At 52.6% G+C, this 24485-nt stretch overlaps 1 protein-coding gene across 1 annotated transcript in view; it reads right to left on the bottom strand.

Annotated features, from left to right (window-relative positions):
* Positions 1-368: 368 nt before the first annotated feature.
* Positions 369-24485, bottom strand: part of LOC133356846 (A disintegrin and metalloproteinase with thrombospondin motifs 9-like) — a 78352-nt gene continuing 54235 nt past the window's right edge. Inside the window, 18 exon segments of the mRNA XM_061574563.1 lie at positions 369-647; positions 857-1018; positions 1908-1979; positions 1981-2238; positions 4380-4424; positions 4426-4548; positions 5332-5448; positions 7586-7705; positions 10998-11162; positions 11662-11790; positions 11792-11827; positions 13908-14118; positions 17924-18050; positions 18416-18545; positions 18732-18898; positions 20128-20223; positions 22849-22966; positions 23741-23877. Of these exon segments, the coding sequence (XP_061430547.1) occupies positions 456-647; positions 857-1018; positions 1908-1979; positions 1981-2238; positions 4380-4424; positions 4426-4548; positions 5332-5448; positions 7586-7705; positions 10998-11162; positions 11662-11790; positions 11792-11827; positions 13908-14118; positions 17924-18050; positions 18416-18545; positions 18732-18898; positions 20128-20223; positions 22849-22966; positions 23741-23877 (2405 nt within the window). The 3' untranslated portion in view covers positions 369-455.

Genomic DNA, 24485 nt, shown 5'->3' with positions numbered 1-24485 from the left:
ATGACGATTATCTGAACCGGTCATCCTGGGACTCCCCCTTGGTTGACTCGGCCTCAAATGAGTACCTGGTGTGGTGTGCAAAACATCGGCACTGGGGAGACAAAGGCGGCTGTGTGTGGTTGCTGGCCACCCGCCGCCTCGTGCGCCGTGCCGGCCTTCACAGGTGCTACTCGCTGACAGCACTTGCTCCAGCGGTCAGTTGAAGGCGAGATGGGGGATTTTGGTCTTTGTAGTTTTTAGTCCAACCGAGTTCAATGTGCTGTCGAATTCTAATTGTTTAACAATAGATGAGACCTTCCTTTCATGAACAACATGCATAGAAAAATGACACGGCCACAGGGTTGCATCAATAATCCATGCCGAACGAGATTCCTTTCCGGCACGCGCGCTTCTCGGAATCGCTTCGAGCGTAGACCTCTAAAGCGTGGTGGGGGGAGGAGGGGGTGGGGGGGCGTCTACGAAGGAGTCCAGGCTCCGCGGTGCCAGTGGTCCTGGGCACGCCCGGGGGGGCACGGGTGCGCGCCGCACTGCTGCCGCTCCGTCGGCCGCTCCAGCACCTCGCAGCTCTGCTCGGCCAGGGGCTGCCCGCTGGGGAGCTGGCACAGCACGGCCCGCGAGCGCGTCCCTCCGCCGCAGGTCTTCGTGCACTGCACGCAAGAGCCGGGGTGGGTGGGTGAGGGGGGCACGACGGTTAGCATTGGGGGGGGGGGGGGCGGGGAAACAAATTAAGGGGTCAAGGTGTAGAGACGGAATCGGCTTTCTCACGCCGATGTCGGCACAGCGGCCTCCGCCAGGGGGAACTATGGGGGGAGGTGGGTGGGGGGTGCAGTTACGGGGCTGCCGAGCACTGACGCACCTCGCCCCAGGATCCGTAGTTCCACTCGGGGCAGGGCCCCGCGTCGCACGCCTGCGTCTCGGAGGGCCGGTGCCGTTCCTCGCAGTGGTAGTCGGCGTAGCCGTTCTCGTCCTGGCAAACCACCACCCGCCTGTGGATCCCACCTGCGCACGTGCTGGAGCACTGATGGGGACGATGACGATGACAATTAATGTGATTACGATGACGATGGGTTCGAATGGGCCAACGAAGAGCAACGATTAGAGATTCAGTTCTCGGTGAAGCAGCCAATCGGTTGCTCTGTCCGAGGGATGGGGTGGCAGGTGATGGCCGTCTCGGGGCCCACCCCATCACGCTTGATAGTCACAACGGTGGCGCCTGAACGTCGATCATCGGCCTCCCGGAAATGCAGAGCACCGGTTCGGGTTTTTTCATTGCTCAGAAATATTTGTAAAAATAAGTTAAAAAAAAATTTAATAGGAACGGGTGAGTGAGATAATTGGTAAAAGGAAATGCGACCAAATGTGAGTTAACCCTGACGAGGACAGGGCCTGCTATGATTGAGCCTCCAGCTGCCGAGTGGCCTCCTGGGCGTCCTAGAGGAGTCACAGAGAGGGGCGTCTCTCGAGTGGGACGCCCACTCAGGTGCACAAAGCCACGGGGGCGGAGAGCGGCGGCACCGAGCTTTGAACACGGTCAGCCAAGTTCGATTCCCGACCACATACATAAAATAGCAATTTGACGAGACGGAGTGGAAATAGAACGGTTCTCCCTATGTGAAACCAGCAATCTCGGTTCAATCCCAGGTGACAGCCAACATCAGTCAGTGTCAAAACTGGTCCTGCGCTCCCCACCCCTTAGCAACCCACACCGATCGACACGGTGACATAATGGCGACATCGATCACCTGCGTACGCTCTCGAATTCCACGCGTTCCTCGTCGCGGTCTCTCAGTGTCACTTTAAGCAATGCACCCCTCTCAGTGCACCTCCCGGTTCTTTGTCCCACGTCTCTTTGTGTCAATCTGTCAACGGCCGTGCCTTCCGCGCCGTACATCGTTAGTAAATCTTACCGCGCCCCAGGGACCCGTCCTCCACTGCCGCCCCCCCCCACGCGAGGAGGAGGAGGAGGAGGAGGGGGGCAGTCGCGCCCTTGACGAGCGAGTAGTCCCTCTGCGGGCCGTAGCCCGGGAAGGGCCGCGGCTCCGGCGGGCCCGGCGGCCGGGCCTCGGTGCCGGGAGCCGGGTAGCCGTGCCGCGCCACGGGGCACGGCGGGCCCGAGCACTCCCGCTCCGTGGGCGGGCGCTCGCCGCCGTCGCACTCCGACTCGTCGAGCAGCTGCAGCGCGTGGCTGATGCACAGCACTTGGCGCGTGACGCGGCCCAGCCCGCACGGCACGGGGCACTGCTCGCACGCGCACGCACGCACACACGCACGCACGCACACGCACGCACACGCACGCACACACGCACACGCACACGGTGCGTTACTCGCAGGTCAGGCGAGCGGCTTGGTACCTGCTCCGTCGAAGTATCTCCTGGGTATTGAACGAGTCACCAGTTCACCGATTCACCAGTTCACCAATCGGAATCTTGAGACATTGTTAAAGGCGAATTATTTTTCTTATTCTCTAAAATTGATGATGCTCCCAATAAAAGGCAAAGATGCGGTCCTCCAGTTGCCCATCCACACCACTGGAGGGAGCTATAGAGTGATATTTAGTCCACTCTTTCTAAGTTGCCCCGGATGATGTTGGAAAAGCGGGGCATACCCACACTTTACCCCAGAGGTGGGACAAAGTCATTGTTATGCAAGTCCAAGTCGAGTCTGAAGTCATCAAATTCATGACTCGAGTCTGACTCGAGTCCAAGTCACATGACTCGAGTCCACACCTCAGAGGTGGGACAAAGTCATTGTTATGCAAGTCCAAGTCGAGTCTGAAGTCATCAAATTCATGACTCGAGTCTGACTCGAGTCCAAGTCACATGACTCGAGTCCACACCTCAGCTTTACCCCACCACCACACGCAACCTGCTGATGGACAATACCGCGGTGGAACACACTGAACATGTTAACTGGGTAGAGAGAGGCAGTGGGGGGTCGGGGGTAGGGATTTTAAGGAACTTGTGCCATCGTTTCAACGACTGCTTCGTATTTTAAGGAGTTGGACCGGCGGACCTCTGGATCGCCAGTACAGATTGTGGACCACTGCACCACAGCAGCTCTCTGCTCACGGCAACACGCATCGAACTGTGCATGTCATAAATTCACGACTGATAAAGTATCACTTAGAGGTCACAGTGCTGAAGAGGCGCTGCTGCGAGCATGGATTTGACTCTGGCTTCCAGCCAACCGAGATTCAACGGAGCTCTCAAGTGAAGCAAAAGTTGATGATCTCAGTCACCAAAGACTGCTGGAAAAAGAAGGAAACCGCACGTAGAATTTAAATTAGTTTTTGCACTTAATTTGGATGAATTCCAGCTTTAATATTAAGTATATACGGCTTCGACTGCCGCGCGGTAGTGTGACCTCTATTCTGCAACGAGCAAATGAAATGGCCCATTTGAAAAAGAATACATCTCTTCCCACAGGCGTTCTCCAGCACACGGAGGAAGGTGGTGCTTTTTCGAATGTACAATTGTAAAAATTATGAATTAGGAATAAAAAAAATATAGCAAGATATATAAATATATACATTGCTAAAAAAACTCAAACGTCACGCATTTTTAATCAGAACACATCCATAGTGAATTTATCACAATGCGATTGATTGCAATAATATCCAAATTCCTGACAGTAGCCGGTGAATATGACTAAATTAAATAAAGCATTCCCAATTTTCTAGCAATTCCTCTGGCATGAAAGCCGTTCAAGCAATAACAGTTTTGGTTACATCTTAGCCTTTTCAGTTTTAAGTAAAGCTGGGATTGAGCCAAGTAAGACGACGACGCAGGCTGGCAAGACTCGACCTCAGGGTGCGAGGATCGTGCGGGCAAGGCAGACGAGGCCGCCCGACACGGGGGACTGGGCCGGGCTGAGACAGGCAGAAGCTCCCCGGGGGGCTGGAACCCCCTTCCCCTGTACCGCCCTTCCGTTCCTCTCTTAAAAACCTCACGTCTCCTCCACTGCCCGTTCCCTTCCTCTTCCTTGCCCTCTCGCCCCTCAACTCCTTCCCGTTCCTTTCGTGATCCCCAAGGTCACCCCCTCGATCGCCGTCACTCATTCCTCGATGCCCTTGTCACACGTGCCCCCCCCCCCCCCGTCAACTACGTCGTGCCATTGTGGTCACCACTTTGTAGGAGTGGAAGATGGCAACCTCCAAGCAGCCCACTCTGTTGATTGAGAAGTCGTGACTATTGCTGTGTAGGCGACGACCGAACATCGATCGTCGATCTCCCGGCTCTTCCAGAGCAAAGACAACACGAGCCGCGCCAACGGCCCTCTTCAGGGCCAAACAACGACGCGCCAGTTCGGCCCCAGGGACAGGGATCCTCCAACTGAACATTGATTGTGCCGATTGGCGTGGTTTAGGGCAGGGATCTCACCGCGGTCCAGTCGCCCGCCCTCCACTGGCCGCACGTAGTGGCGACTGCAGGGCTCCGTCTCGGGCGGCCGGGTGAGGTGCAGGCAGGCGGACGGGTCCGCGATGCCCCCGTGCACGTCGCGGCAGCTCACGTAGCGCTGCCTCAGGCCCTTGCCACAGGACGCAGAGCACTGGCGCAGGCACACGGACAAAGGTGAACCACCGTGGGAGCCTCTACAAAGCCGTGGGGCGCAAGTGCTTGTGAAGCGAGCGGTGCCTGTCAAGAAGGCCCGGCAATGGCACGCGAGTGGGCTCGGGTGGCCAGCAAGCACGCCCGGCCTCCCGAAGCGGTGATGTTTACTACACATCGCACCAGGTGCTCATTTGAGGTCGAGTCGACCTAAGGGAGGCCCAGGACTGGTTCAGATAACCGTCACTGGTGTGGGCCGTGAGCAGGAATTGAACTCGGGACACTGGGTTTATAGCGCAGCGCCCCAACCACTACGCACACGGGCGCGCACACGCGTACACACACACACACCTTTGTTGCAACATCCAATTATTCACCACGTGCCTGCTTCCTCAAACTGGAATCTCTAAGGGGGGTTCCATTTCCTCCTTGACCTGGCGTCACGAGCTGCCACCGCGGGGAGGAGCAGGGGACAGAAGGCATCGGCCGCTTTGTGGCACAGCGTCGCGAGGTCAAGGGTCGGAGCAAATGCGTCGAGAATCCCGCCGAGTGGCTCGGGCACGAGAGCGAGCAGCTCGGAGTCGAGATCCAGCTCATCATTCCCCCTGGGGGTCTATACATTTTGTACCACTTCGTGGGGCGGTTGCGCGGTGGTTAAAATCTCGTCCCCGCCATAGAAATGTGCAATTAGCAGCACTAGGAGAGGGCTGTAAACGTTGAGCGGGGAGCGGCTGTGGGCCAGGGGGGAGGTGGAGGGCGGTGGTGGGGGTGGGGGGGTACACACCGGAGTCCAGGAGCCGTACCGCCACTGCGTGGGAGACTGCTGCTGCCGCTGAAAGTAGGACAGCGGGCTGGGCGTGAGGTCCGGCAGCGCTGCCGAGCAAGTCGTCTGCTCGCAGTCCTGCAGGGGCAGCGGTGGCGCAGTGGCAGCAGAGGTCACGATGATGATGACATCCGCCCCCCCGCCCCCCCCCCCAAAATAAAACGAACCACAAAGCTCAAGAGAAGTACTTCACTCACTCGCTCCCCTCCTCTCCCATCCGTCTGCAGCAACAATAATTATGAGAACGATGGCGACGTTGAGCAGTGGTCGTGTTGGGAGGGGATCAGCGGCGTGGCGGTTAGCCCACTGCGCTACAAACCCGGCATAACCCAAGTTGGATTCTATAAAACTAACTCGAAATAACTTCAAATTTTACCAGATAAGGCCCACTGAGATATATGACAGCTCTTTTTCAGACGCGACCTGGCCACAATTGTTAGCTCAATGGAGTGGCTTATCATGGGGAAATGTACAACAGCCAAATACTCTAAACGCATGTTTTTAAATGTAAAAGGAGAAACCAGACAACACGGGGAAAAATCCACGTGACCACGGGGAGAGAGACATGCAAATTCCAAACATACAGGTGTCAGAAATGGGATGGAACCCACGACCTCCTGTGTACCAGGCGAGGAAGATGACGTGACACCCTTTCCCAAGAGCAGTGTACAGGAGACTTCCATCATAGGAGACGTCAGCTCGGTACGTTTTAAGTGAAAATATGAATGTTGGGTCACCCGTTGTAGTGCCTCAAACCCTTTGGCACAACTAAAGAGGTGGACTGAACAGAGCCTCAGGGTCACGACTGATTAGAAGGGGGGAATGTCGGTCCAAGCAGGAGACCTTCCTCGTCTCTGCTGCCTGCGTCTGCCCCGCCTCTCGTCTGTCGCCGTTTCCATTCACGCCGTACTCTAAACACAGAAACGGAGCGTCTCCCTTGCGTCCACACGACCCGCACGCCACAATTAATCCATAGGTGTGTGGTTACGGTGGACGTATTGAGAATTCACTATAACTGACATTTACCAAGACAGACTAATGTAAACAATTGATCCCGTTAGTTTGGTGTTCGTGTAAAGGCATGGGTTGGGGCTACAGTCAGAGTGCTCCCCATACAACCGGGTTTAAGGTGTGAGGCCGGTGTATCTCCTGGAGGGGGGCGCGGGGGGGGGTCGTCATGACGACGACAGGGCCGTTCGCTCCCCCCCCACTACTCAGCCGGCGAAGACCCATTCAGAGGAATTCCAAAGCTCAAACACCTCAATCAGAGCCGCCCATTCTGTTCATCCACGATCGTTCACAATGGCCAGAGATTGTGCTCACAGAGGGAGATAGATCGAAAACTAATTTCTTTCGAACTGATTTTTTGTGTTGAGTTTTTCCTCCCCCCGCGCCTCCGATTAACGCGGTTGGCTACGTATGGTGCAAAAGAAGCTCGACATTCCGTACGTACGTACAACGTGGCAAGAATTTAACTAGTGGCCACGCTGCCGCACTTGTCCGCGGGTCAGCAACTCGGAGCCCACATGACACCGCAGACGTGTCTAGCAATTTGAGAAAACGAGAGTAAAAAAAAATACGACATGGATCTGACGTCTCCGCCACCCCGAGGCCCACTGCAGGTAAAATACAAACACCTCTCCGATGCGTTTCCCGAAGGAGCACGTGGGAGCAGGAACGCCGGATATCGTGCCGGACAAATGCCTCGGCACGACCCGGAAAGAGAAAAAAACATCGGAGAGCAATGCAGCAGCAGCAGCACAACGGCGAAAACCCGCGCAGTCGTGTAAACGATAAACACACCGTTATCATGTAACCTATATACTATCTGTATTTTAGACACAGACGTTTTATTTAAACTGTAAGAGCTGATAATATCTTTGTCATGGGTTTCCAGCCCAGGCTGATAAGTAAAAATAAACCCCATCCACACATAAACACTATCATATATAAACTCAATCACACGTGAAGTGAAACATAAAACAACAGAAGAATAATACCAGCAACCGGTACAAATTGAAGGATAAATAACACCTGCAAATTCACAGTTGTCAACATACAGTTGCAAGAGCGGCTCTAGCTGCCATCACCACTTTGGTGTTCTCTTTAGGTCACCAGCCCCCGCCCCCCCCCTGCCCCCCCCCCCCCCGCTGCGTTGGGGTGACGTTGGGGCGACGTTGGGGTGACGTTGGGGCGACGCTGGGGCGGCCGTCACCTGCGTCTCGGTGGGCCGCGTGACGGCGTTGCACTCGCGGTCGTCCAGGATGGTGCTGTAGAACCCCGAGAAGCAGCGCATGGCACGCATCTGGTAACCCCGGCCACACGTCACTGAGCACTGCACACACACACACAGACAGTGGTTATTGGGTCACCGAGCACTACACACATAGTTTCCAGCGGTTATCAGGTCACCAAGCACTGCATACACAGAGATCAGTTTAACACGTAGGCTTTCCGAATCAAAATCATCCATAATACAGTGTTTTTTTTGGGTTAGATCGCGTGAATATAATTGTGTCGTTAAACCCGCCACCACCCCACACAGCCAACCAGAAAGGTCTGTCACGTAAACAGAATGTGCCAATTCGTCACTGGTACAGCACACCGGTGTGTTGGAGAGCCAAGCCACAACATTTACATCTGAGTACGACGTTTCACCAGTATTTGCAACAAGCTTCATCAGGCGACAGCCAGATTTGTGGTGAAATCCTCCTGTTTCGTTCCTTAAATAGATGTGATGACATCACTTGTGAGCTCTTCTTGATCGAAGTGGGTGGGGGGGGATTCATGAATGCAGAGTTCAAATGCCCCGTTATGTTTCTGTGTGCGTCTCGATGTCGGTGTGGGTCCTTGGTGTCTCTCCATGTTTCTCTTTGTCTCATCTCTCTGTCTCTGTCTATTTTCCTCAGTGTCTCTCCCCAGCCATCAGCTTTGCAAACTTTAAATACGTAAAAAAGAATTATGTTTTCCCATCTTACCAACCTCAGCGTGCAATTTCACACCCAACGAGTTTTGCAGACAATGCATTCTCGTGCCGTGTTGATGTTCGACCTTGCCATTCAGAACTTTTTTATTTTAAGCAAGTTTTAATCTTGCAACCAGGTCCCCATTGGAAAATGTGATGTTTTCTTTCTCAATGGCTGTTTTACCTGTGGCCTTCCGATACATCGGGACATAAGCCCAGCGCCGCCTGTTCGCCTAAAATCACGCCACCCCTTGTGGATCACAGCAGCCTCACTCCACGCCACGAAGCAAATGAAGGCGAGAGACGGCCACGAGTCTGGACTACGTCAAAACTAAACATCTCGTACAGGACCCTACCGTCGAACCTCCCGGCTTCAACCTTCCACGCCGCCAATGGTCGACCGTCAGCCGAATCGGGACCAGGGATGGCCGATGCGGCCACCCGATGCCACAAATGGCGCCATCAAAGATTCGGCGGCCTGCGAGTAACGCGGCCAACAATCCCAAACCATCGACTGGCATCGTAAACACTCCACTGCTGCTGTCTTCTCTCCTTTAGAAGAGAAATGGACAAGATCCACTCTGCTTCTGAACATACAATTGAGTGGATAACAACATCTACAATAACATCTGCAGTCTGCTATTAATCCACACGAAAGAAGAAGACCTGTGGCCAAAACAAACACCAAACACGTCCATTGGCCCTTGTTTAGTTTGTGCCCCTCATTACAGCTTCACACTCTGAGCAGCTGTCCTGATTCGCCCCCCCTCCTCCCCCCTAAGGCCGTGCATGGAATTCATGGACCGAATCCAAACACAGAAGGCGGAGTTGTTTTTAATTATCAGGGGCTAAAAATGCGATTTCATCTTTTTTTTTGCACGCGAAACTGCAGCCGTCGCACATTCTTTGTAGGACGAAAAAAAATGTCGCCCACTGCCATCGATGTTGATGAGCAAAGACAAAGATCCCCCTATAGCCTTTAACAGACTGTTGGGACAAGTGCTGTTAGCGAGCAGCACCTGTGAAGGCCGGCATGGCACACGAGGGGGTCGGTGGCCAGCACCACTCCCGGCCGCCTTTGTCTCCCTAACTCGCAATGATTATAACATATCGCACGATGTACTCATTTGAGGCCGAGTCAACTTAGGGGAGGAGGTCCAGGACTGGTAAAGATAATCGTCACCGGTGTTGGCCGTGAGCGGGAATCGAACTCGGGTCGACGGGTTCGTAGCGCAAGCTGTGGCACCACACGCGTGAGTGCCGTTCGACTTCGACGGCAGTGACATAATTAAACGGACGCCGACTCCTGTTTTAATCATGCAGGCACGTCATAAAAAATGTATGCCATTGTGGAAAAATAAAATATATATTCGATCAGTGTTTTGTTTTAGGCCATGACTAGGCTTTGATCTTGCAGACAGAGCCCGTGGAGGGATGTACAACCGCAGACATCTGATAGATGCGTGCGTGTGATAAAAAAAATTCAAAGTCTCATTGAATTCTTATCTACAGGTTTGTAAATATCTATAAGCAAATGTCCTTTATCCGTGATTAGCATGTGTCTGTATGTGTATAGGAGGAAACCAGAGAAACAGGAGAAGACACACAAGTTGACATTTTGTGTGTGTGTTTTTGTGTTGTTTAGTTTGTGGTCCTTCCCCGGCACCTCCGATTAGCACGGTTGGCGACGTACAGTGCGAAAGAAGTTCAACGTACAGTACGTATGTACAATTCGAAATTCACACATATGGGTCCAGAAACTTCTGGCACCTTGCAGCCGCGCGCGCGTGTGTGCCCCGTACCCTCACCCAGATCGATGGCGCTTCAAGTCTGGAAGGGGCGCTGTATAAATCCGAAATAATATAGAAGTCCTGTATTGCTTTTAAATTGGAAACATTTTCCTCGCGGCGTTCAGTTTGTGCTTTGCAGTGTTTTAAATTCAAGTTTGATGACCATTAATGAGATTTTTATTTTCTTTATATCATTCTTTTTAAGAGTATATACGCGTAGTTTTCTTATTAATTGTGATTCTTAATATGTTATAGTTGGTTTTAATGTTAGGTTAGTAACACCGTGCTGCTGTCCAGTAGCCTGGGTGAAAAGTGGGCCTGCGATTGCCCAATCCTAGCCCAGCTGGCTCGACAAGCGTAATAAACATGGAGAAGCCGCTGGGAGTTACGCACTTGGAAATCTACATAGAAAACTAATGTCTTTAGATCTGCTTATTGTGTTTATGGTTTGTCATCCTTCCCGTGCATCTTCGATTAGCACGGTTGACTATGTACGGTGCAAAATAAGTTTGAAATACATACGTACAGATACATCAAAGAATGAATGACCCCGGCTTGGAAACTGTCAGTTTAACGCGTAGGCTTTCTGCGACCAATATTACTCATACTAAAGGTTTTTGGATTAGATCGTAAACAAAACACGCCAATTAGTGACTACTTCAGCCCACTGGTGTTGGAGAGTCACTAATGGCGCGTTTTCTTTACGTGACAAACCTTGCTGGTTGTGTCGGGCGGTGAAGGGTTACGACACATTCATACGTACGCGATCTAACCGAAAAAACCTTCATTATTTTGAATACCGACACCGCTACTCCGCAGCGACTGCCGCTATCCCGCGTCGCCCGCGGCGACTCCACGTCACCGCGACTCACCGGACCCCAGGGCCCCGCCTGCCACGAGGCGCACTCGGGCAGCTCGCACGAGCCCATGGCCTCGGGGCGGGCGCCGGCGTCGCAGAACGTCTCCTCCAGCGTCTCCTCGCCCAGCAGGCAGTGCACGCGCCGGTGCCGCACGCCCTTGCCGCACGTCGCCGTGCACTGAGTGCCGGTCGATCGTGCGCACGCACGCACGCGCATACACACACACACAAAGACAAACACACGCACACAGAGATCCTCCGTGTAGCCTTAACAGACTGTTGGGGCAAGTGCTGTTAGCGAGCACCTATGAAGGCCGACACGGCGCACGAGGGGGTGGGTGGCCAGTACCACGCCCGGCCGCCTTTGTCTCCCCAGTGGAGATGTTTACTGCACACTGCAACAGGTACTCATTTGAGGCTGAGTCGAATTAGAAGAGGCCCAGGACCGGTTCAAATAATCGCCACTGGTGTTGGACATGAGTGGGCATTGAACTCGGGTCGCCAGGTTCGTAGCGCAGCGCTCTAAACGTTACATTACCGCTCCCCACACACACACCCACACACACACACGCATACGACACACACAGATCCCCCGACACCCGGACCCAGCCGCGGGGGGGCTGGGCCTGGAGAAATCTCGGAGCAGGCGGTGCGGAGGCCGCTGCCTGGGTGCCCACCTCGGTCCACTCGCTGGCCACCCACTGGGGACACGGGCGCTCGTTGCAGCTCTGGGACGTGACCCTCTGGTTGGCGTCGCACTCCTGGTTGGAGACGCGCCGCCCGAGGTTGTTGACACACGCAGCGTCAGCGCGTGCGAGCGCCCCCCGCGCAGCTCTGCGAGCACTGCGTTGGGGACGGCAAAAGCAGCACGCACGGGGCATGGAGTGTACAGAGCCTGTGGGGCAGCAGAGTCAACATATTTCCTCTACTTATGAACATTCGACTTACGAACTTTCAGAGATACGAACAAACCTGTTTGTATGTCCAGTTGCCTGTTCCGGACCAAGAGTCGTAAGTTCATTTCTGCCTGGGCATAAATGCTGGAAATGCATCTACATCTCCAGAACATGAAGGACCAGTGGCATCTACATCTGCAGAACATGAAGAACCAGTGGCATCTACATCTGCAGAACATGAAGAACCAGTAGCATCTACATCGGCAGAACATGAAGAACCAGTGGCATCTACATCTGCAGAACGTGAAGAACCAGTGGCATCTACATCCGCAGAACATGAAGAACCAGTGGCATCTACATCTGCAGAACATTAGGAACCAGTAGCATCTACATCTGCAGAACATTAAGAACAGTGGCATCTACAGGAGATGAAACAACTTTTAAAGCCATTCCCCATGTTTAGCGTATGTGCCGTACAACATGTTTGTAATCGAGGAGTAAAGTTGGACTTACGGACAAATCGACTTACGTACAGACCTATGGAACCTAACTTGTTTGTAAGTAGAGGAGTCCCTGTACACAGCATAAACACAACAGCACACAGCAGGGAAAACATACAGACACAACATAAAAGACAAAGATCCCCCCCCCTAAGTCGACCTAGGGGAGGCCCAGCACTGGTTCAGAAAACCACCGTCAATGGGTTTGGGGTCGTGAGCGGTAATTAAATCCGGGACGCCGGGGTCCGCGAGCGCTCGTTCGTTTGATCGCCACGAGATCTGCACCCCCAGCGCAGGGCGCGCGGCAAGCTGCAGGGCCCGAGGTGTGGATGAAGAGGGGAGATATGTTTATTTATTGACTTCAAAAGTCTGCCAGCCAAGCCGCAAATCCCCGAGGCCGTTCGCTAACGCGGGAGGCGCGCGCCTCGAACGCCGCCGGTTTCAAACGCACGTCTCCTAGGCTCAATTCACGTGGCGCAAAGAGAAGATAATTGGGGGGGGGGGGAGGGGGTGAAATATAAAAATGTATATAAAATATAAAAGACACATGGCTCTAAGTGAAGGATTGTTTTTTCTCATTTTTTAAACAATATCGGAGTTGTTTCTCAAACTCAAATCCTCTCGGCTCATCACATCTCAGTGTTATGTGCCGAGCTTTCTCCAGCATCTAAATTAGGTTGTGCATGAATTTCAAAGGTAGCCTTGCATAATGTGTGCGTTGGCTATCTGCGTGTGCCGAGGTTTATCCATTATGCAGCTACCCCCACTCCTAGTCCAACCCAACCCCCGTGCGTAACCTTGGACTGAAAGTTACAACTTCAAAGCGAGCAGATTTAACCGAGTGCCAATTTGCTGATGGGAGGCAAGGGTCGGGATTAGGATGGGGGGGGGGGCTCGTCAATCTCTCCATCCACAACGGACAGAGCAATAGAGATCTACGGACCCGATACAAAGGTAACGGGCGCAGGCCCTGCAACAGCCTCCTCACGCCACCGCTGCCGAAGGCGCCTCTGTTGGTGGAGAGCCCGAGAGAGAGAGGGTACCACCTTTGGCCGACTCTTCCACATTCACCCGATATCTTGGAAGAGGTCGGAGTCACCCACACTTCATACCCGCCATACGCGACCCTCCGATCGACGTACTGCGGCGAACACGTTTATACCGCTGGGGGAGCAGTGGGGCAGGGTAGAGGGTGGGGGGGGGGGGCTTTAAGAAAATTGCGCCCTCGTTTCAACTGGAAGTGATCCGAACTGGCGACCTGTGAATCACAAGCCCGGTGCACTACCCAGTGTCAAAAGGGGGGGGGGGGGGAGGGAGGGGAATTACACGAAGAGCTAACGAGGAGCTCACAAGGAGCTCAACTTGCGCCGTTGTTTTAACTGCCGCCACCGCCAGGGGGTTGCAACGAGCGAGCGAGCGACCTCTGGGTAGGAAGGCAACGCCACCCGTCGTCACGCTGTGGCAACATCAAATCCAACCGTCGACGAACGCCGTTACCCAGGAGGGGGTGGGGGGCGAGGAGCTCACCTGCGACCAGGACGTGTACTGCCAGCTGGTGAGGTGGCAGTCCCCGTGGCAGGGCTCGCGCGCGGCCGGCTTGGGCAGCTCGGCGCAGTGCCGGTCGTCCACCACGTCGGAGCGGGCCTTGGCGGGGCCGTAGCGCACGCAGCGCACCTCCAGCGAGCGCTGGCCCGGCCCGCACTGGGCCGAGCACTCGCTGCGGCCTGCCACGTGCCAGCTGTGGCGAGGGGGGGGGGACCGCACGGCACGTGGAGTCACGCAACGGCGACTTCACCCCCCGCCGTGAAGAAGCGGACCTCCTGCGTACCCTCGCCTGGTACGCAGGAGGCCGTGGGTTCGATCCCGACCCTGACGCCCGCTGTGTAATTTGAGTTTGTGTGTCTCTCTCGCAGTCTCTCTCTCTCTCTCCCCGTGGTCGCGTAGACTGTTCCCCCGGGTTCGTCCGCGTTTTGACCCTCCACATTTTGGAATCGACGTCACGTGTCCAGAGAGCGCCTGGCCTACTGCAATACATTTCCATGTGGTGATGATAATGAGCCACTTTGTTGGGCTATCATCTGTGATAGCAAGGTAGCTTGTTTGAAAAATTACTAAATAGCTCAGTGGGCCTTACCTGATAAAATAAAATAAAAATAAGTTGATAATCGTTGAAATAGTTAAATTCAGAATCATTATTTATACTGGAGGAATCCGATAAGCTATGAAGCTCTTTTTCACAGATGTCTAGTAGGGGCAGGTAAGAACGTTACAACAACAAACAGTACAACAAACACGATTGCAGTGCAAAGTACAAGAAAGGTAAACAAATCACCCAAACAAATACAAATAAAACTAAACCATCCCCATCCTACCAGACAAAGCCCACTGATGTACACTGATGTATTCAGTGACCTGGCCACAAACGAAAGCTAAACCAAGTGGCCCATCATTTGCACATGTATAGCACCAAATTAATCTAAATAGTCTAAATGCATGTTTCTAAATGTGGAGGTAAAAACCGGAGTACCTGGGGAAAAATTCCACATGGTCACGGGGAGAGAGATATGTAAACTCCAAATATACAGGCGTCAGGGTCGGGATCGAACCCCTGACCTGCATACCAGGCGCGGTAGTTTACATCTGGGATGCCGCCCTTCGCAGAGAGAAGGGTGGCAGCCGTGGCCAGAGGAGAAGAGGAAGGCCCCAAGTGGGGGCCAAGAGGTCGACGGCACGGGTCGCCGTGTAAGTAAAATGTCGTGTCGTACACCCTCCTTCACCCGACACAGCCAATGAATAAAGTTGTCACGTGACGACCGAACGTGTCAGCATATTACGGCTTCAGCAGCACCACCGGGTGTTTTTGCGGGAGAGTGATCCGCACGCGAGTTTGACGACATGGGACAGACGTTTTGCTGGTGGCCACGGTCCAGAATCACCATGCAGCTGCCAGCACAGATGGCTTCTTCACATCAGTGTGCGTTACAGGGTGCCTCTCTAAGCGGGAATGCCGTATAAACCCCAACCCACGATGCCTTGCGAGGTGCGGCCACTCACCAGTGTGTGTTCTGGGGTGAATCTCTAACACAGCGAAACGAGATAAACCCCCTGGCACAGATCAAATAGACACGCACACAGAGCATGAATATTTCCCTCTCCTGCCCACTTCACTGGCACGTGATTTGATTACTGATCACAATTCAGCAACGATGCTATTCCAAGATAATTTTATTTTTGTTACTAAAATTGGGAGGCTTTCATCCAGCTGTAGATTGATCATGGCCGCCGATATAGACGATCAATTTCACGGTCTCCATTGCGTCGCTTCTCGTTTTGCTTGACCTCGTGAGCGCAGGCAGCCTCGTTCATTCTGCTAGCATAAATGTAGCCACTCGCAAATTATCTCCAATAAATCGCGATACATCAATTTCACGAACACGTCCGCAAAGGAACTCCTGTGGTCTGAATACAACCTCAGGTCGAGCACTGTTCACGAACACCTATTGGTCCCATTTTTTGGCGTTCTTTGGTCTGACACTGGTGAAACTAGGTCATAAAGAAGGCTGTCGCTGGTGTAGGCCAATCAGTTTCCAAGACAATGCAGAAATTATCAAAGCATGTTGGTTTGCATGTTCACCACAACTACGTGTGGTGAATGCAGATTTGATTCCTTGCAAACGGTTTCTATTTGGTGCTTGAATATCTTAACACCTGTTTTATTGCCAGAAAGGGTAAAACCTATTCTTAGTTTTGAACTCCCTATCAACCTTCCACAACAACCGCCTGAGGAAAATCTGTCGCATCTTCTGGCCAAACAAGCTTTCAAACCGGGACTTGAACATCAAGACCAATTAAAGAGGCATAACGCGGGGGAACATAACGGAGAGAAGACACGTGCTGAGAATGGAGCCCGAGTCCATAGCGAAAGCCGCCTTTGGTGGACACCACAAGGGAAGAGACCACGGGGCAAGCCGAAGTCCACCTGGCGACGTACCGTTCCAGACCAACTAAAGACCATGGGGGGCCTGTCTTGGGGTGAAGCAGAGAAAGCTGCTGAAGACCGTCCGGCATGGCCATAGGCTTGTTGCGGCCTTATGCTCCACAGGGAGCGAAGAGGAGTAAGCAAGTGTTATTATTGTACACTTGTGATGATGGGGCCAACACGCGACACTCTTGTGGCATTTTTCCGCTCCACACACCGCACCGTGCACCACGCCGCTTCAACAGCGTTTCAACTTCGGTACTGCCCCGAGCCAAATCCTGACTCCACAATCGGCAGTGATGCATACGTACTGTGTACAGACGTACATCAGATTCGCGGTGGGTCGCTGCGGACGGGTCAAGGAGGACTAAATCCCGATGCGTCACTTCCCCGCGAACACGCCGACTGTTTCATATGGAAGCACGAGAACAAAAAACGACGCTCAACACCTCTGACAGGCGTTGCCAAGCCACGTGCCCACGCATCTCACGGAGGCGTGCTGCCAACATCCCACCGAAGGCGCTGGCTTTTTTGTCGTCGTCGTTGTTCCAGTGAAGTAATTAAATCTGGCTGCGAGCAGGAGAAGGCGCGGGGAGGGTCTCGCACAGCAAACGGTTGACGGTGAACACGAAGGCGCGCTGGGTGGGTTCTCGGGACCGAATTACGCGCGGGGGAATAACCCCACGCGTTAAATTTATCCCCGGCGGGTTATTTAAATTATCATAGCGGACGCGGCAATGGTGATGCGAGGACAGTTTGCTCGCCGACTACATAAGAACCAAATCTTTCATTCGTCTCCACCTACGGAGAAGGTGACGGTGACTGTGTTGCGTTAAACACGCGCGGGACAGCGAGAGGGAATGGAGGCAGACGAACGCAAAGTGGATCAACGGAAAGGCGGAGCGAAAATGTTGAAACAATTGGGGCGAATGGGGACTCAAGTGACCGGGTTAGCCTGCTGCCGGTAAGGGGGCGACGATTGCTCTGTTGTAGGTTGCGCTCTTTTGGCGATCGGGCTTTTGTTAGCGTGGCACCTGAGCTATGGAACGCCTTGCCACTTGAAATCAGGCAATCGGAGTCGGTAGACATATTGAAGTCTGCTTTGAAAATCCATCTCTTTAAAGTGGCCTTCCCTCTCCAGTTTGGTCGCTTGCCCCCTGGTTCTGTTTTTGTTTCACTGCTTTTCACGCATTTGCGCACTGGGATCCGAGGATGGAATGCTCAATTGTACATTTGAATTATTATTAGAATCCCAATCGAGTAATTGGCGGTGGCATTTTAGAATTCTGCAGATGTGGGCCCCGACGAGGCACACAATGGTCGACACTCGCGAATGACGTCATGGGCGTCTTTGACGCCCCACCGTGAAACAGACGGCCCGTGGCGATAAAAAAATATTCCTAAATCTAGTAAGAATAAAGTGCATCCTATTCGCATCCCTAGCGTCTCGGGCCCAATGTTCAGAGTGAGAAATCGGGAATGTATCCCGAAAGTACGTCATGGGGGGAGTCCGATGGGGGTCGGAGTGCAATGGGAGGGGGGGGGGTGCGATGGATGGAGTTACCGGAGCTCACACTCGGTGTTGCAGCCCTGGCTGAGTGGCTCCGGCCGCCGTAGGTGATGGCAGCGCTGCTCCGAGACCACGAGGCGGTCGCTCTCCCGCACGCACACCACCTTCCCGTGCTGCTCCCCTGCACGCGAGGGGCACGCGCCGCCTCGTTACCCCACGTCGCCGGCTCGACGGTGGCGATCCACAATTTGAAATCAATTTCAAACACGCCAAACATTTGACACCACAAAACAAATATGTAATAGGTGAGCTTTCAGATAATGGTCCTTTTTCACTGCTCTCTTACGTGCTATAGAGACGGGCCATTGCCCAAGACGGGCCACTGACCACCGTCAACGCGGCATCAGGAAATTAAATTATACGCTCCCCACACTATACACACACAAGTACACACACACACGTAAACACACACAGACACGTACACACACACACGTACACACACACACGTACACACACGTACACACACGTACACACACACACACGTACCCCGGCAGGTGCGGCTGCACTCCTGCCAGGCCCCGTCCGTGTCCCAGGCGTAGCGTTGGGCCTTCTCCTCCGTGGGGATGCTGAAGCTGTAGCGGATGTCGGGGCTGTGCAGGTTGCCCACGGACAGCACCTGTGACACGGAGGTGCGCGCGGCCCACGCAGCGGCGGGGCTGTCAATCCGCCCAGAGCTGCCGGTCCAATTTTCTCTCGCTTCACTGCTTGGCAACTCTGACATTTTCTTAATTTTTTTATTTCATTGTTAGGCGAAAACATTTTTGTAGGGTCGCCAACGCAAACGCGTGCGCCGCTCACTCACCATGATGACGACCTCCTCGTCGATGCGCTGGGAGCAGTTGAGGCGCTCCACCGCGGTGTCGGAGCCGGTGTAGTCGATGGTGGCGTCGCGCACCCTGACCTCGCGCTTGAACACGCTCACCACGAAGTTGCCATTGAGCAGGTAGCCTCCCTGCCCACTCCGCACGGCTGTCACGGGGACGGGGGGGGGGGGGGGGCACACAGAGTCACGTGTGAAACTTAATCTACAAATTCCACTTTAAAAAAAGCGTGTTCCCCCAAGGCAAAGGTGCAGCCCTGCAATGTCTTGCTCACAACAACTGCTGGCGCGCAGCTACTACAGCTCCCTCTAGCCTCCGCCAGAGGGAGCTGTAGTGAATGTGGCCTACTTTTCACTCGGCCGGCCAAACATCATGGAAGAGGTGGGGGAGGGTACCCACACTTTACCCCACCCCATGCGACCTGCTCATTGTAGACCAACTGCGGCATCGCTGCCCAGAAAGAAAAAAAAACTGTAATATTCCAGTAAAAACAATCGAGCTTGGGAAAAGAGATGATGGGAAGGAATTCCAAAGTGGAGCAGTGCAAGGGAAGAGAGACCAAGAGAAGAAGTGTTGTGACCTGCAGAGTGGTGAGTGGGTGTGTGGGTGAGTGTGTTGTTGTGACCTGTAGTGTGGTGAGTGGGTGAGTGTGTTGTTGTGACATGCAGAGTGGTGAGTGGGTGTGGGGGTGAGTGTGTTGTTGTGACCTGTAGTGTGGTGAGTGGGTGAGTGTGTTGTTGTGACCTGCAGAGTGGTGAGTGGGTGTGGGGGTGAGTGTGTTGTTGTGACCTGTAGTGTGGTGAGTGGGTGAGTGTGTTGTTGTGACCTGCAGAGTGGTGAGTGGGTGTGGGGGTGAGTGTGTTGTTGTGACCTGTAGTGTGGTGAGTGGGTGAGTGTGTTGTTGTGACCTGTAGTGTGGTGAGTGGGTGAGTGTGTTGTTGTGACCTGTAGTGTGGTGAGTGGGTGAGTGTGTTGTTGTGACCTGCAGTGTGGTGAGTGGGTGAGTGTGTTGTTGTGACCTGTAGTGTGGTGAGTGGGTGAGTGTGTTGTTGTGACCTGTAGTGTGGTGAGTGGGTGAGTGTGTTGTTGTGACCTGCAGTGTGGTGGTGAAACAATGTGGCTGAGACGAAACAATCCATACTGGTAGCCCAAGTCCTGGAGGAATCAATGACTCAATGAAGAGTGAAGTTCAGAGGTAAAGAAAAACCACGGCAAGTAGCTGTAGAAGAGTGACGAGGAGGTGGCCGACTGCCGCCGAGCGAGTGGCCGGAGTGAATCGGTGAACTGGCAACGCCACCTCGACGGGGCTACGCGTCCCCCAGCTTCCATACGACGCTTCGCGGGCTTGGTTCAGGTCAGAGCAACGCCCGTTCCTACCCAGGTAATTGTCGTCGTCGGCTTTTCCCGAGTAGCTGTGCTGTCGCACTTCGATGTTCATGCTGCCTGCGGGTATCCTCACCACCTCGTTGTACCCTGGTGCGCGGCAGGCAGAAGGGGCAAAAGGCATGCAACAGACACACACCCAGATTGAAAAGTCATTTGTTTAAGAAGTGATTTTTGTGTCTAGTTTGTTGTCCTTCCCACGCACCTCCGGTTAGCACGGTTGGTGACGTACGGTACGAAAGTCGTTCAAAGTATGTACATATAAGCATGTTATTACAGCACAGAGGGCAGCGGAGTGACGTCTCAGCTGGTCCTGGGCCTCCCTGTCCCAAACCATCGTTGACCATTGTGGTGAAGTATAGTCTAACAACTCTCTTGACCGACAGGGAGTGTGTTGTAAAGGTTCCTGTAGATTAGTATTATTATGTTACAATGGTGATGTAGTAATAGCATAATGGGGGACAGCACACGTATGCTACACACTATACCTGAATAATCGTCAACACTACGCTATGTTATATACAATGTGTTCCTGTGAAAATAGTACATTTTATAAGTGGTAGAAAAAATATTTTGAAAAAGTTAGGCTTCATATTATTGGGTCTTGACTCAAGTTATTTTTTGTTATTTTCTTTGAACTTTTTGTTATGAACCTATCTATGTGACTTTACCGAAAGATCCAATAATATGAATTCCTGCAGTCATGAAAGCTTTAAGTCAAAATGAGGCTTTACTTTTTGTTTGTTTATTTTACATACACAGTAGTCCCTCGTTTAACTTTTTTGATCTGTTCTACGAAAACTGTGAAACGAATAAAACTGTCGAATTGAATTCACTTCTAAGTTCACAAATAAGTAAAAATCCACTGCCAAAACATAAAACGTTAAAATGAACCAAAGCCAGTCGAGGTATTAACGGCTAATAAATGGGCGTCGCTGATTGGCTGAGGACATGGCTCAGCCCCACTTACGAGTGCTCGGATTGGCCGAAATTGGCTCCACCACGTGCACAATGTAAACATACCGCTAGTCAACATTTTTACTTTAGTCGAAACCATGGGACCCTATGGGAGTCGAAACGTTAACCGAAAAACCGTTAACCTGTGTCATTGTTAACTACTGTAATACAAAAATTGTGCCAATGTCAACACACTTGTTAGATTCTTGTGCTCTGTGAATTCAAATAGGCCTCGACTTGCAGTCGCATTTGCTTTTTGCGTTTAGTTTGTTGTGCCCCTTCCCCCGCACCTCTGATTAGCACGGTTGGCTACGTACAGTGCGAACGAAGTTCAACATACATACGTACATACGTGGCGCTTTCCACATCCATTTATCATGAAAGGACAACAAAACATCTGGAAGCCATACAGAAGTAAGCCAGAACTCAGGGTATGGTGAAAGGTTATTAAATAAAAAATCATAATAAAATATATATACATTTTATTTAAGAGTAAAAATTATTTCGACCCGGAACAACCGAATGTTTACAATGCAATTGTTAATTTTTGTATTAATTGCAGCGTGCCGGATATCTCCCACAACCAAGGAAGGCTTTCCCTCCAAACTCGACCGGTTTCCAGATGTGTCACCACTTGTAAAGCAACAACAACAAAAAGATTCGAGGCTCACGTGAAAAACAGGAAGGGATGACAACAACACTCGATTCCACGGCGCAGAATTATACTTTGCGCAACGGGGCGAGGGTACTCAGCTCGTCACGTCAAACAGGTAAAATGTTAGGCAGAGCCCATCTGGCAGAAAGAACAAAGTTTGCGGTTTACCAGCATTGTCACTGCTTTTTTGGCCACGAGGTTGGCCCCGCAACCAAATGGCCTGGGCAGCAAATCACAGGACTTGTGGGGGGGGGGGGGGGGTGGGGTTGCCCTCGAGACACCGCAACAAAAATAATGAATCACGTCCCGCAAACCACGAGCGCGCGACCCTCGACCTCCGATGTGTGGTTCTACCGGCAAGGCGGTCACCACAAACCGCGGGGCACCGACTCCGTGTTCAACTCGGGGCCTCGGGACGCATCAAAAGTGCGCCAAACAATCCTTCAGCTGCGTCGCTCAAATACATTTTCTTCTTTCCTTCTTTTCGTCCGATGAACACGCCGCACACGAGTTGGGCCAATATTTATCTGGAGCCCAAATTGGAACCCTCTTTTCAGAGTTATTGGATCGTACCCTGTACGTTATGTACGTTGAACTTGTTTCGCAACCGTACGTAGCCAACCGTGCTAATGGGAGGCGTGAAACTGTAGTGCGGGTCGCTAGTCTGGTGTGAAGACTGTGTTATTAGCCAATCTTAGATGGTCAATAACTTCTTCGTGAATGTGTATGCCTTCATGTCTGCAATCCAGTGTTTGAAAAAAAATTATAATGTCACCATGAATAAGATTGTCCTGCCCTATGTTTAACAATCATCATAACGTACAGCGCTTCTTAGTGCTGCATGATACCATTGGTCATGCGGGTTCTTTGACCAGACCTCGCCATGCTGGTCAGTGTAAGTTGAAGGGGGCGCTGGAGACCAAGGATGAGATGGGATATCGCTGTTAGCCATCGCTGGGGGAATCAAAACTGAGGTCACCAGGCTCACAGCACAGTGCCCCGACTGCTCGCCACACCTAAAATAAGGACATCGGGTGGCGCTGACACTCGCGGCGGAGAGAGAACACGAGAGGGAAGGGGGGCAGCAGCAGCAGCAGGCTCACCGTACTGGACGCTGTTGAAGGTGCCCGACACCGTGTGGCAGGACGAGTTGTCCCCTCCGCACACACCGCACCTGTCTCTCCTCGCCTTCGAGTTGAGCACGTGGTCACAGCCAGCTTTCTGGCGGTGAACGGAAAAGGTCACGGTAAAAAGGGGCAAAAGGGGCAGCCCTGCAATTGCCTACCCACGCCGTTGCTGGCAGAAATGGCCTTCCGCAAGAGAGTCCCCCCGCCCGGGAGATATTCTTTTGGCCTCCTCTTCAATGGTGGCCACACGTCTCGGAAGAGTGTGGAACATCCACACTCTTCCGATCACCGCACGTGACCTGCCGATCGACGAACTGAGGCGGTGTCCATCAACACTGCTGGAGGTGGCGGTGGATTTGAGAAACTTGCTCCGCTGCTTCAACTGCCGCGACCGAAAATGCAATTCAACCGCAGAGCTCCCTGGTTTGCAGGTTTACCCCGTATTCTTGTGCAAGGAAATTGAGTTTTCAGGTTCATACGGCGTACAGCCGTTTCAATACGGGCAAAACAAAAACAATAATGTTCGTCTGTTTGTGTTTCGCCCTTGTGATGGGACTTTGTAGAATGAACATTGAGATTTATAAGGGTACGGGGTGACCAATAAGGTCTGAACTGGTCTGTAATAAGGTTGGGCACTGATAAGGGCTGCATCGGGTGGTTTAACGACACATTTATATATTTACACGATCTCACCTAAACAACCTGCATTATGGATATTGGTCGCGAAAGCCTACGACCTGTAAACTCACTGATAAGGGGTTGACAGGCATGGGTCCAGTCCGCCTATCGCTACGCCGCCGTGCGGCGCCATGACAAGTTGAGATCGTCGTGACTGGCGCGTGCGAGCGAAACACTCCCGCGTGCTCACCCGGCACAGGCCCTGCACACAGATGTCGTTGGTGTCTGGTCCGCAGGGCGTCCCGTCCATCACGCGGTCCCTCAGCTGGTAGTACGCGGTGGTGCCCGTCACGCGGCAAAACAGCTTGCAGCGGTCCTTCAGCAGAACTGTCCCCCAATGCACCGCGCACAAACACAGTGATGCACGCTGGCCGTGACAATATCATAGGCAGATCTTAGTACGCCTTTTGGCGTCCTCTGGTCGAGCACCAATTGTGTCGAGGCTCAAAAGAAAGCTGTCCCTTGGTGTGGACCAATCAGTTTCAATGACAATGCATATATTATCATAGTGTGTTTTTTTGTTTGCATTTGACTGCAAGTATTGTGGTTAATGCAGACATGAATCCTTGTAAAAAAAGTTTCAGTTTTGTTGCCAGAAAAAAGCGGAAAAACCCTATTATCATAGGCAGAGTTTGTTTAACTTCTATATTTAGAGGGGGGCAGGGCAGTGGTTCGCTTTGTCCCTCACTTTAGGAATCGCGGGGTGCATATAACTCTTTCATTTATTTTTCATCTTAATGTTAAACGAGCTGTTGTGCTCCCCGCTCTCTGCAACTCCCTCCCTCCGGAGCAACTCCAACCTGCTCCCCTCTTCTCTCCCCTCTTCTATTCCTCCTCAACCCCATTTCGTACGCCCTTAACGTCTTCTATCTCCTCTCCTTCCCCTCCATCGCTCCCTGCCTGTGTAGTAAAAAATAATAATAATAATCGCTCCC

The sequence above is a fragment of the Lethenteron reissneri genome, chromosome 55, assembly GCF_015708825.2.
Source record: "Lethenteron reissneri isolate LAM-NWPU_2019-01 chromosome 55, ASM1570882v1, whole genome shotgun sequence".
NCBI classification, from domain to species: domain Eukaryota; kingdom Metazoa; phylum Chordata; class Hyperoartia; order Petromyzontiformes; family Petromyzontidae; genus Lethenteron; species Lethenteron reissneri.
The sequence above is the reverse complement of the archived record's forward strand: the minus strand, read 5'-3'. Positions and strand labels throughout refer to the sequence as shown.